Here is a 14,629-nt window from a genome sequence, read left to right as displayed (position 1 = left end):
ATTTTTGATTTGCTGTTTCCCATTTTGGTAACGGTGGCTGCAATAAGCACCATGCTAAAATTTGAAAATATATAGCTACGTGGATTCTGAAAATTGCAAGTAGTGATAAATGACCGAAGACTTATGTATTTAAAATACACGTCAGACTATACCACAAGCTGACTGGACCTTAAGGTCAGATTATACCACAAGCTTACTGGACCTTAAGGTCAGATGAGTTTAGAACACACGCCAGACTATACAACAAGCTGACTGGACTTTCACGTCAGATAAGTTTAGAAAACACGTCAGACTATACGATAAGCTGACTGGACCTTAAGGTCAGATAAGTTTAGAAAACACGTCAGACTATACGATAAGCTGACTGGACCTTAAGTTCAGATAAGTTTAGAAAACACGTCAGACTATACGATAAGCTGACTGGACCTTCACGTCAGATAAGTTTAGAACACACGTCAGACTATACGATAAGCTGACTGGACCTTAAGGTCAGATTATACCACAAGCTTACTGGACCATAAGGTCAGATAAGTTTAGAAAACACGTCAGACTATACGATAAGCTGACTGGACCTTAAGGTCAGATAAGTTTAGAAAACACGTCAGACTATACGATAAGCTGACTGGACCTTCACGTCAGATAAGTTTAGAACACACGTCAGACTATACGATAAGCTGACTGGACCTTAAGGTCAGATTATACCAAAAGCTTACTGGACCATAAGGTCAGATAAGTTTAGAAAACACGTCAGACTATACGATAAGCTGACTGGACCTTAAGGTCAGATGAGTTTAGAAAACACGTCAGACTATACGATAAGCTGACTGGACCTTAAGGTCAGATAAGTTTAGAAAACACGTCAGACTATACGATAAGCTGACTGGACCTTAAGGTCAGATGAGTTTAGAAAACACGTCAGACTATACGATAAGCTGACTGGACCTTAAGGTCAGATGAGTTTAGAAAACACGTCAGACTATACGATAAGCTGACTGGACCTTAAGGTCAGATAAGTTTAGAAAACACGTCAGACTATACGATAAGCTGACTGGACCTTAAGGTCAGATAAGTTTAGAAAACACGTCAGACTATACGATAAGCTGACTGGACCTTCACGTCAGATAAGTTTAGAACACACGTCAGACTATACGATAAGCTGACTGGACCTTAAGGTCAGATTATACCACAAGCTTACTGGACCATAAGGTCAGATAAGTTTAGAAAACACGTCAGACTATACGATAAGCTGACTGGACCTTAAGGTCAGATAAGTTTAGAAAACACGTCAGACTATACGATAAGCTGACTGGACCTTAAGGTCAGATGAGTTTAGAAAACACGTCAGACTATACGATAAGCTGACTGGACCTTAAGGTCAGATAAGTTTAGAAAACACGTCAGACTATACGATAAGCTGACTGGACCTTAAGGTCAGATGAGTTTAGAAAACACGTCAGACTATACGATAAGCTGACTGGACCTTAAGGTCAGATGAGTTTAGAAAACACGTCAGACTATACGATAAGCTGACTGGACCTTAAGGTCAGATAAGTTTAGAAAACACGTCAGACTATACGATAAGCTGACTGGACCTTAAGGACAAGATGGGTTTAGTCACTATACCATAAGCTGACTAGACCTTAAGGTCAGATGAGTTTAGAAACTATACCGCAAGTTATCTTTAAGGTCAGATGAGTTTAGAAAATGCGGTGTATACTTTACCTCTCTTACCCTTGTGTCGATTAACTGATCTTCTAACTCACTGATGGTGCCATTATCCACAGTGCTGTTGAAACCTTCGGGGTCTGTTTTGACAGAAAACATCATATGAGAAAGCAATAAAGACACCGACTTGTTTGATTATTTCATATAGTATATTGTAACGTGCCAAGGGTCAAGGTCAAATAAAATCGAATAGATGGACAGCTCACACCTTTTTCAGTTACAAGACCTCTCCAGTGTATTGTAGTGTCAAGAAATGTGTGTTCACTATAAAAGTTCTTATATAGATCATAAAAGCACAAAACAAAACAAATATAAATAGTCAACACAGTTTATTATATGTCTTCCAGGGTTGAATGTGCTTTTTCACAAAATCTTATGCTCAGAGTAGTGAATTATAATATTTGCCAATTTTCAGAATAGATATTTCATAAAGCATGTTGAAATAACAACAATAATTTCATTGTTAAATTGCATGTGAAAATCAGCATAAATGTTCCATTTGTTCTAAGTCAAATGATCTCTAACTCAGATAATCCCAATTCCCAAACGAATCTTATACAGAAAAAGAAGCTAATTATCTCAAAATTTGTTCATATAACGTACCGAAGTGGTAATGATTTTGTGCACCCAATCAAGGTTCGGAACCAGGCCCGGGTTTGTGTTTTAGAGTCCAATGGTAAATATGTTAGAGGCACAGTCTGGAACCGGATATTACTAGAGTGTCGCGTTTGTTGGCTGAGACACAGTGTGTCGTTTGAGCGACACAGTCTGAAACCGGATGTCGATAGTGTGTCGCTCGAGTTGAATGCGACAATGTGTGTCGTTTTGTAGCAACAAAGCATGTCGTTGTGTCGGGTATATTATTTCGACAGCTGAATGACACAACGATACAAAATGGATGGAAATTTGTGATTTCAAAATGAGACATGAAATTGAGTAGGAAATTCGATGATGCCAGTCGGAATACTAAATTTCCAATGGATAGCAGACGGTTGTGTTGATGACGACACAGTGACAGTGTCGTCATCTAAATCCCTCTATGGGAGTTTTTATCTGATATAACGAGGAAATAAATGTTGAAACAATTTCAGAGAAACTTTATAGTAGTCATTATGAGTACTAAATGTAATGTGTCGGTAGTAACTAGTCTACCTTGCTATTAAGGCTTGAAATAAATTATCAGCTGAGACTTTTTGCTTGGTCTTGAGACCTTTACTGGAATCCAGTAGAACCGCAATTGCCAAAATATCGGATCTCACTCCTATTTATAGGTTTTGGGAACACACTCGAGCAGCAGAGAGACTGAGCCCACCAACTGTTTCGTTTCAACAGAACCCCTATCAAAAACTTTTCTGATAGAAGGCTTATTTCACAAAAATAACCCTTCTAGCCAGAAACTATGATGACTAAATCCTCTTTTCTGGCCGGAAGGGTTATTTCACGGCGATAACTCACTATAAAAAATAGTTTCTTCGCGGGGTGACGTCGACGACGACGTTGGTGGCGTAGTCTCTCTGCTGCTAATCATTTTAGGATTTCTGTTGTGAATTAAAAATTTAAGTTAACAATAATGGCCAACATTGGAGAATCACATTCTGCTAAACTAGCTCGAGAGCGACTAGAAGCAATAAAAAAATTTCTTCCTGTTCGTGATAGTGTCAGAGAAAAATTACAAGCACGGCAGCTAGCACAAGTTGAATTTGCAACAGGTGCAGAAGAATTATTTAAACCCGTTACAACAGCCACTGAAAAAGCTGCGGTGGTCACTGAGCGAGCTTTACTGGGAGAGCCTAAGACTTTTGAAGATGTGGCGGATGTTGCGGAATGGAGACGGATGCTGCGAGAACAAGAAGAACAACGAAAACAAGGTATTCTTCCAACGATAAAACAAACTGCTACGCGGACTGAAAAGATTGCTAGAAGAACCAAACAAATAAAAAAGATTTTACGAGATCCAGCAACTCAACCTCCATCCGCCGTCGGAGAAATACTTGAAGGTATTGGGGAAATTCGTACTGAACTCGCGTCCAAACCAATAGCGGAAAATACTGGACTGGTTGCAAAATTTAGAGAAGGGTTTGTTGAAGATATCAGAAAAACTCCAAGAGAAGAACTGCCCAGAAAAAAATTAATTGGTATATTTAATAAATCTAGTATCTTAAAACCCGGTTTTGAAACCGTGAATGATGATAATTTTATTAAATGGATATATCGTATATATAAAAACAAAAAAACAGGCCAGAGATGATGATTTAGAATACAGAGGTCTCCTTGAAGAAGTAAAAGAAGTTTATAACGAACAGGTAGAACAACTAGAATCCTCCCAGCAGAAATCTTCTACACCTTTACAACAACAACGGCGGAGGATAGCAGATACTGACCTAGTCCCGTTAAGTGAATATGAGGTTGCATCTGAACAAGGTCCACGTGGTCAAAAATCCAAGCCAACTAGATCGCCGATAATTGGTTTAACAACGTCTCCTGAAAGTTTACCGCAAGATGTTTTAGCCCCAAGAATTGCAGAACAACAACCAAAAACCGGATCTGGTCTAGCTGTTTGCCCTGATAATGTTATCAATGATGTATCGCGGCTAGAAGTTCTCATCGGAGGAAAACGTGCCGGAAATAACTCTCTGGAAATAATTAATGAAGCTGCTGATATCTGTCACCGACTATTTCGCGGCGGCATCATGGATTCTCACATCTATCGAGAACTTATTAACGAACTCGCAGACGGTTATTACAGCGACTAATAATTTTAGTTAGAGAAACAATAATTAAATAAAATGATACTACACGATTCTTTTCGCAGACCAAGAATGGTTAGAGTAGTAAACTCACTATTACCAGTATACGAGGTTGTTTACGGAGATGGAGTCGGTGATGTTGTCAGAGATTTAGTCACAAGGATTGCTCCAAAGGCAGGACCGTTAGCAAAACAATTTGCGATGAAGGCTGCTGATGTTGTCAAAGATAAAGCTATTGGCGTTGTTGGTAATCTTGCCGGGAAAGCATTTCATATTAACACAAACGTGTTTGTTCTTATTACATTCAGGCAAGCATATGTATGAGTGTCCCTTTAGCAGGTGAAATTTGCAAACGCGAATTGTTAAATATTCAATCCTTTCAGATATTCATTTTGTACTTTCGCTTATTTCCTGTCCATATTTAGGTGGTATGTCTAACATCAATAAATGTTCAATGACATCACCAGTCTTTTCTTTTCAATATATGTAGAAACGCTATTCACTTTTTAACAATTATATTTTCAACTTTGTATTCTTCTTACGTGCGTCGTTTTTTAAGGGATGGTCTTTTAGTCTAAATGTGATTTCAAAAAGCCTCATTGCGGATCGTTTTGATTGATAATCTGTTTCATTTAAGGTTCAATGTTGTATCAAAATATTATATAAATCGTACGTTACTGTCTTAACATAAAATGCGATACAGGATCAGGAAAATATGCAATATATACGATTTTTGTGAGAAATATATAGATCTTCATTGACGTAAGCAAAGTACATGCTGGACAATCGTTTTAGGCTCGCGGTATCTGATTGTTGAACTTGATAATGAGACATGCCACTGGAGTAACTTTATAATGTGACCTGTCAAGGGCTAACTAAATAAAGTGACATATCATGGGACTAACTACATAATGAGACATATGAAGGTGCTAGCCACATAATGCAACATGTCACGGGAATAATACATAGCATGACATGACAAGGGGCTAACTACATAATGTGAATTGTGAAGGTACTAACTACATAATAAAATGTATCACAGGGCTAACTACATAATGTGACATAGCATGGGTCTAACTGCATAATGAGACATATGAAGGTGCTAACTACATAATGAAACATTCACGGGAATAGCTACATAGCGTGACATGACAAGGGGCTAACTACAGTGTGATATCGTAAGGGACTAACTGTATATTGTGACATGACAAAGGGCTTCATACATAATGTGACATGACACCGGACTAACTACATAATGTGACATGACAAGGGGTTAACTACGTGAGACATGCTACAGGACGAACTACATAAGGTGACATGACACAGGACGAACTACATAATGTGACATGACAAGGGGCTAACTACACAATGTGACATGACAAGGAGCTAACTACACGAGACATGTCACAGGACTAACTACATAATGTGACATGACAAGGGGCTAACTACACAATGTGATTTACTAAGGTACTAACAGCACAAGACTGAACATAATAAACAATGTCGAATACCTAAGTGAGTCTGGCTTGAAGAAAATGTTTTCCCTGCTAGTTCCAGTGACCTCAATACAAGGTTGTCGTTATTGTGAAGGATTTGTTTTACATGCAATAAGCTTGCTACAAATGCGTCTAAGGCGACACCAAAACGTTTGATTCAATGCCCTTTTTCCTTTGGTCACAAAATTTGGATATGTTATTTGAATCATGTTCGTAGGGCCTTTGTATCTTGTATTGAAATTGTTTGTGTGGCTGGCGTAATTGACTCTTATTTGAATTATATTTACTTTTTATTCTTCATCGAAAGTTCGACGAATGCAGCTGAGGAAAACTTTACACTTTTATCTGTTGTCAAGACAAACTACGTATAATACAAGGAGAATAGAAAGTAATAAAATATACCGACTATGCAGAAACCAGCACTCTCATTTTTGTCAATACATTATTCAATCGGTAGTTCTTAATCGAATTCATTACACATAAAAGACCCCAATCCTACCCCACCCTCTCTCACGTAGCAGTTTGGTATATTTTCTAATCTAGCACAATAAATTCATATGCAGACTGATGACATTTAAACAATCGAGTTATGAAACACCTGGATCAAAGCCACTTATGGTTTTGTTTTTCCATTTTGGACAATACCTTACTATTACTAAGAAACATTACTGAATCTAAATTGAATATCATCCCTTGGATACGATAGTATAATGTCGAGAAAACACATGAAGTATAGTATCACGCAGAAAACATATCTCAAATCTAGTTTAGTTTTCAGAAAAACTGACATTTGAAGACACTATTTCAAAGTCCAGTGTTACTTGAGAAAAACAGTACTCAGATAATGTAACAAAGATATGATGTAAATCTTTGTGGTAAGAATGTCATCACTTTTCTTTTTCAATGTATATTCTTGTCATCGTACCAAGCAGTGACGTCAATACTCAAAACAGAATGGGTTACTCCAAACATGTTATAGATAATCCAGTAAATTTAAAAGTTTTGAAGAGATAACACTCCCCTTTTGTCAAAGGGAGACCAGTTCATGCAATCAATAAGTCATTGTCATAGAACGGCTTTTCCGAGAGTGCAATATAAGTCAATATTTCCTAATGACAATAATTGATGATGAAATCACTTCTACATAACTGAATTAACTTGGTCAGTCTTGAAAGCAGGAATATAAGCTCATTGCTACTATATCCGGAAACTTGGCAGAATTCGCACGATTAACAGAAGCCGATACAAAGAAGAAATTAGAGACACGTTTACATCATTGAGATCTTTTAAGCCTGTAAAGAATCATTCAATAAAAAAATTACATTTCAAAATCAAACGAGAATATTTGTTTGAATCTTGAGTTTGTTAAGAAAGAAGCAAATACGCAATGGAGATGAGAGTAAAGACAAATGATACTTGTTAATGTTCAATGTGAGGTACATTTTAAGTCACTATAATTACACTGGTTTCGCTGAATAAATATTCGTATAAGACTTGATATTAAAATTAGCTTCTGAGCAGTTATCTACTATATAATGTTAAATTTTATTTTAAATGATATTTGAAAATAAATTGAGTATGAACAGCTTATTACCAATGACATAAGTTTAGTGTTTATTAGCTTGCCTATTTTGAAGAAGTTTTGTAGTCACTACCGTATTAGTTTAGAAAAGTTAGAATTTCGCCTATTTACAGCAATATAATATTTTTTTCTGGAATTTTCTATCTCCACAAAGTTTTATATTAGATTCAGAACTTAATTTTTTACATTAAGTTTCAGCCGTAGTTGATGATTTCATTCAGAAGTTAGTCTTCAGCTTTCGTTCAAGTCCATTACTTTTTGTAATTTTACTACCGATTTCTCCGATAAAGGCCGTGATGGTTGTGGAATTATAGAACTACATTAGACCAAGCCATAATGTTAACATTATATGTTTAGTTTGTGCTAAAGTTTCTTAGTATTTTCGAATTTCAGTAATACTTTTAGTCTGTGACACAAAATTTACCGGCCTTTGCCACTGCTGAAGTCTGTGACTGTTTGATTTGTCTGGGATGTTTGGTTCTTTACGACACAGAAGAACAAGTAAGTTATATAGTGCCGAGGTAATAGGAGTAAAGTTGCTTTCCCAAGGACACAGCACAGTTGCTGATCCAGACTGTCTCCCTGGCGAGTCAGGCATCCTAACCACTGAGTCTAGCCAGCTCTCCGTGACAGTTTACGATACATAGTAGTCGTTTAATTCTAAATCGTTTTTCCAGCATTAAGATATTCGTGTTAATACTGATCGGCCTGTGTCAGGGTAACGTGACTGGGCGGGTCATGATAATGCATATCTGCGGCGTGATGTCCTAGTGATAGATATCAGTATAAACTTCCACACTGCAAACATCGTAGCGACATTACTAAATATTTGTAAGCTACGTTAAAAATATTAAAGACTAACACATACACACACACACACACACACACACACAGACACACACACACACACACACACACACTCTCTACATCTTTAAATAGAATCTTAAACTCAGAATGCAAGAGATTCAAAGTTAAAAATCTTTGAGTTTTGCCCCAATTTGAAAAATCGATTCAGAAAAGACAATTAAATTTAATTAATATGTTTATCACAGATCCGATTGCCGATGAATTCCATACGGACATTAGATCTGAACTCCTCAGAAATTCTTTTTAGAATAATGTAAGGCATTTCAAGGTTCTGATTACAACAAAGAATGTGTATGTCACTGTCCTGCGTTGCGAGAAAACGATGAAATATTCAATACAGTTGCAGCTGTTGCACATTACTATATTATTTTAAGGTTTAATATAGTTGTAAGCAGTAAAACCCCCACCCAGGTTTAAGCATCCCATTACCCTACAAGAGAACATCTCTGAAAACTTTAACATTTTAAACGCATGAACACATCGCAAGAAATTTAAATGCCAGCACTGTTGTGTGCTACTCAAAAAATTGCCAGTCTCCCAAAATACTCAAATTATATATATGGCTTAATTTAGTATGTGTAATTATGTGACTCGTATGATATAAACGACTATATCAATAGTCGTCCATACCACAGTAAAGCGTGTTTTTGGTACTGTAGAGTAATAAATGAGGATCAATAAATGATTCATTGTGTTGGTGTTTCCTGACCTAGGGACGCAGTGGCAAACTTGATGATTGATTTTATATCGATGGCTTTATGTCTGAGTCCATATGCAGCCTACTTAATATGCCATAAGGAGATTGTACTAGGAATTCGAGTGTCTTAATTGTTATTTTAGAAACTAAGAGAAGACGTAAATATCCAATCCAACACCTACACTGCTTGATAGTAGTTTGTAAGTATGTACTGTTTCGCATTGCCTCTTAATTTAGCAACAATCAGAATTTTCCTCTGGACAACGTATAGTTATTGCTATTATCATTGATTTCAATTTAAACATTTTCTGGGCAACGAGCATTTGCTAAGAGAGAACAGCTTTATTTCAAAAATGGGTGGTCTACTCTCGCATAACGCCCATGATAATAAACCTCTGTAGGTTTTATAAAGTTGTCAGCAACCAGGTTCCGGATTACATAACTAATTTACTGAAATCCTTGCTCACGAATCACAGTGAATTATAATCGGAGATACTCAAACAATATCATTCAATATCAGTGTAGAACATCTTTGCTAAACGATCGTACATACCAATATTTATCGACTCATGGAACGGTCTGCCACAATCCACAAGAAATCATATTTGCAAAGATTTATCAACCCTTGGAACTGTCTGAAACAATCTACGAAAAGGTTCATCTTTACATATCTCCAAAATGATAATACTGATCACAAAAAGCCCGCTACAAGTTAGTCGTCATTTTGTAATAGGTATGTTTCTACTCCAAGTTATTCAGCATATGATAATAGGCAAGCTTCTGTGTCATTAATTAAATTAGGACACAAATGCAGTATGCTGAATTATGAAGTATGTAAGTGTAATTTTATTGCCATCCTTCCTGTTGCTGTTGGTTTTTAAATTAACTTTATTTAGTTTTTAAATGTTGACTACTTAACATCGCATGTCATCATTAAAGAATATCAATGTCGATAATGATACACCTTTATTTGGCAACATACTTTACACATCCGACGCAAATATTTTAATAAATTATTATTAACATAAATAGATAAAATTTAATTTGATTTTTTTTGCTTTTATCATTGTATGCTGTTGTAATGTAAAATTGTATGTTAGATTTGAACTTGTCCGAAATTGAGTTCATTTCTGCTTGACCGAATCGGACTTTATATTTAATTCATTACAAAATAACTACAAAATAGTTAAATTACTCCCTATATGTTTGGATTTGAGTTATTCTCTATATGCATGTTTTAAAATCATCATTTTTATTAATAGTAGAAGTAAATATGTTTTTCGGGACAGGGCTTTGGATTTTCTTATGTGAATTTTACAGGTTATTGTTTTAAGTTTGTAAACATCAGGATCAGTATAAAAGGTTATTTTCCATTAGGTAATGATTTTAAAATAATGCTAATTATGACCTGAGGTGAAGTAGAGAACTTTATAATCTTGTAACTGTGAGGAATCGGTCGTTCATGCTTCAAGGTTTAGCAGAATCATGTTGTATGTTGTGTCCGGTTTTATTATAATAAAATTTCGGGCTGGAATCGTTTTCTTCAAATAATTGAACTCAAGTAATTTATTTCTCTGCAGATACAAACGTGCTTTGATAAAATTCTTGGATAAAGACATTCACAGGAATTTATACTGAATTCAAACCTAGAAATATACATCTGTAATTCAACAAAAGACATTTGGCACACCATGAGACTGGAAGCTATAACAGACTCGTCAACGCCTACAGTTATTGGATTTGTTCTGGACTTGTACTGAGTTATATTCTATACTGTGTTAAATTACTAGGACTTGTATCTGTAATTCTTGGATTGCTTTTAGATTTAATTTACAATACCGTAATATCCTTTTTTCTCATTTTCACTTTGCATTCTAAAGAAATAATTTATTTGTTAAATTTTACAGAGATTATTGAATTTCACTTTTATTGGTTACTTTTTTAATAGCATAGACTACTAACAGAAAATAGCGCGCTCGTCCTTGGATTACGAATTTCTCTAAAACAATTCAGAAAACTTTATTTGTGAAATATGAATTCACTTTGCTTTAGAATTTTCTATGTCCCAGGTATTACTTCGAAGTTTAGAAATCTTTAGTGAAACCAACATGCTGTTTGCACTAGCATCTATATTAGAGATTATTGTTTTGAATCGTACCAAGTAGTGCTTAGAAATTTTGAAAATAGAATCACAGCTAAAAGAAGTTGGAATTAGAGTCAATACAGGTTCAGTTTCAGGTAGAAATGACGAAGATGCAAAAGGAGAGTGATGAGAGAGAAAGGCAATGCCAGAAGAAAAGAGAACAAAGACAAATGCAATTTGAAATATGAAAGAAGATAGGCTAATACAAGTGCAAATACAAAGATAAAAGGCCAAATGGGAATTAAAAATTAGATTAAAGGAATTAGAGCTGGCATATGAAAAACAGTCCTCAGTTTTGAAATTTAGAGAAATATCAAGTTACTACGCCCATTTCTGGAAACAGAAGTCGATCAATACTTTTTTTTTATTTTGAGAAAAATTGCTGAAATTTTGAAATGACAAAAAATAGCACTGGACTCAAATATTATTAAGTGTACTTACCGGCAAAACTAGTGATATTTACATTTAACTGTCACTATAGCAGAGAGCAGACTATGATATGGTTTAGGAATATATCTTGAAGGGATATGAGTTGCTACCCAACGTTTCTCTGTAAAAGCTCAGGAACTATAAAAAGAAGCTGCTATGTCGAATTTGCATAAGAAAAGGCACGATCATTTGATAAGGTGGTGCTTATCAAAAAACGTTTATCAAGATTACGAAAATCTAAAAAAAAACTCATATTAGTTGAAGAGTTCAAAACTGTATCCATGGTGACGTTAAGAATTATCTTGAAGAGTATAAGGTCGAAACTTTAGAAACTGCTGACGAGTATTCTTTAACTCATGAAGTTGCTTTTGTCAGTAAGTCTTACACTCAACCGTAATCTGGTAAACATGTATTTCAGTCTAATACGAGCTCTTTCAAGTCTCTATCTGGAACAATGTTTAGAAATCATTTTTTCTGATAAGATTGATCAGAAGTCCTCATTTTTTCCTACGTGTACCTATTTCAAGAAGACTGAACACATTATTTATGATTGTTACAAATTGAAAAATAAGCAACAGAATCAGGACAGACTTACTCCAAATGCTGTTATATCCAAGAGGTCAATGTCACGGTCATGTATTAAAAACAGCACATTTGGTAGGTCAAAAAAACATCAGTCAGCATTTATTATGGAGAATTATGAACCATTCATGTCGAAGAGCTCTATATCACTCAAGGTGATTTGGCGAATCCTATCTCTATTTAAATTTTATGGGACACGGGAACTTCTCAGGTTCTTTTATTATAAAGTAATATGACTTATTCTGAGAAGTCTTCTAATGAAAGTTTCTTTTATTCAGGGAGTAGAGTGTGACTTTGTTAATGCTCCTCTCTATTGTGTAAATTTGTAATAGACTTAGTCTGAGGACCTGTGACAGACGGAACATTACTTTCGTTACCCACTGACTTCGTTACCCACTGACAGCATTCTTTTATTACTAGGCAAATGCCTAGCTGGATAAAAGGTTGTGGTTAATCCATCCTGTAAATGACAAGCCTTGGTTGGACCAGAAATTTGATCCTACTGAAAACGAAATTCCAGATTTATATCCAGCTTGTACAATATCTATAGCTATGACAACGAAAGTTCGTAAGAATAATGTTAATCAGGAAAGTATTCCCGTAGCTGACACATGGATTGGTCAGGCGTTTGATGAGGTCACTTTTACTTCTCGTTTGGATCAGTCAAAATGTATTGATCACAGTGATCCTATTTTACCTACTAATGCTCTTTATTTTAATCAGGATTACAAACCACAATTAACTGTCGTCAAACAGGAAAAAGACCCTGAGATCTCCTGTTCGCTTCCAAGGGTCATTAGTGACACCACAGCCACATAAGTATCTGTTTGTTATTTCGTTAAAAATTGGTCATTATGAGAAAGTGGAAACCACCTGAGGGACCTGCTGGTGATAGTGGTCATAGAACTGTCAAGTTGTGGTTCCTAAATAGTGCAGACAGGAAATTCTTAGTCTGGCCGATGAAGCTACTGCGGCTGGTCATTTAGGAATTAATACGACTTATCACAAGATATTGAATCACTTCTATTTGCCGAAAACTACAAGTAATCTTTGTAAATACTGCAGAGTTTTTTTATATACATGTCAAATGGTAGGAAAACCCAACCAGAAGATACCTAAGGCTCATCTGCAACATATTCTTGCATCAGACGAACCATTCAGCAGAATTATGTGTGTGTTTCCTACCTAAGTCCAAGTCAGGTAACCAGTACTTGTTGGTCATAATATGTGCGTTAATAAGATCCATAGGGGCAATTCCTTTGAGGAGTATTAAAACTAAAACAATAGAAAAAAGCTCTGATAACAAAAATTGACTCAATTTGGCTTTCCTAATCTGTCCAATCTGATCACTGTTTATATTTTATGGCTGAAAATGTTCAGCCAGTTATGCTTGAATTTAGCATTTAGCAATTCCAGTGGGAAGCGAAAATAAGGTACGACAGAGCTACAATGGAGAGAACCTTTAGTCTGGTGATAGAGTTCTGTCTCTCTTGCTCATTCTTCAAACTTTTCGTTAGATCAGATAATATGGCCCTTACAAAATTAAGAAGAAAATAAATGAGTTAAATTACAATAATAATACTCCGGGGATGAAAATAAATTAAAGGAGTGCAAGTTCGTTGATATAGATAGCCAGGTAATTCATGTAATTAATTTAAGCGAGGGAATGCAATCGGACTGTGTTGAGTTTGGAGTAATAAATCTTTGCAATTCAGACATTATGAATAATCTGGACTATAAATTGTCACATTTGCAGCAACAAGAAAATAATGAACTAAAACAGTTATTACTTGAATATGAGCACTTATTTCCAGGTGTTAATACAAGAACAAATAAAATCTACAGTGATGTTGAGATTGTGAAATATAGATCTGTGAAAAAGAAGAAAAAAAAAACGTACAGGATTAACCCTCTCAAACAAGAATGTTTGAAAAAAGAAATTAAGTAAATACAAAATCACATTCTAATGAGATTCTAATGCACTCAGAGGTAGTCAACAAATTACAATTGAAAATGAAGAACGCCTGACATTGTTTCCATATTTTAGTTGTAGCAAATTACTAAAAATATGTATTCTGTAAACTTACTCGTGAAAGTAACGAGATTTGGTGAATAGCTAATTTACAAATAAAAATGCAAAATGTTAGGTGATAGAAGAGTTAAAAAGCTCATTACATATTTTATTAAATAAGGAGATTAATAACGGCGTCTTTCATTATTTTAAGAGTAACAAAATGACTGAAAATAATGACTATCATGGTATATATCCGGGGTGTATTAATAAAAACCATGGCGATTTAGAAATACTGATATGTGTTCACTCAATGTAGCACGTACAAAGTGCCAAATGGTGAATCTGTT

At 35.4% G+C, this 14,629-nt stretch overlaps 1 protein-coding gene across 1 annotated transcript in view; it reads right to left on the bottom strand.

Annotated features, from left to right (window-relative positions):
- LOC149794770 (solute carrier family 23 member 1-like) overlaps positions 1 to 8,148 on the bottom strand; it is a 45,131-nt gene extending 36,983 nt beyond the window's left edge. The window contains exons 1-2 of the mRNA XM_089966234.1: positions 7,950 to 8,148; positions 1,732 to 1,805 (exon numbers count right to left, since the gene is read on the bottom strand). Of these exons, the coding sequence (XP_089822360.1) occupies positions 1,732 to 1,805; positions 7,950 to 8,148 (273 nt within the window). The remainder of the gene's footprint in view (positions 1 to 1,731; positions 1,806 to 7,949) is intronic.
- Between the last annotated feature and the right edge of the window lie 6,481 nt (positions 8,149 to 14,629).

The sequence above is a fragment of the Sinohyriopsis cumingii genome, chromosome 7 (assembly GCF_028554795.1).
Source record: "Sinohyriopsis cumingii isolate HCF-2022 chromosome 7, ASM2855479v2, whole genome shotgun sequence".
Lineage (NCBI taxonomy): Eukaryota > Metazoa > Mollusca > Bivalvia > Unionida > Unionidae > Sinohyriopsis > Sinohyriopsis cumingii.
This window is presented reverse-complemented; position numbering and strand designations above follow the sequence as displayed.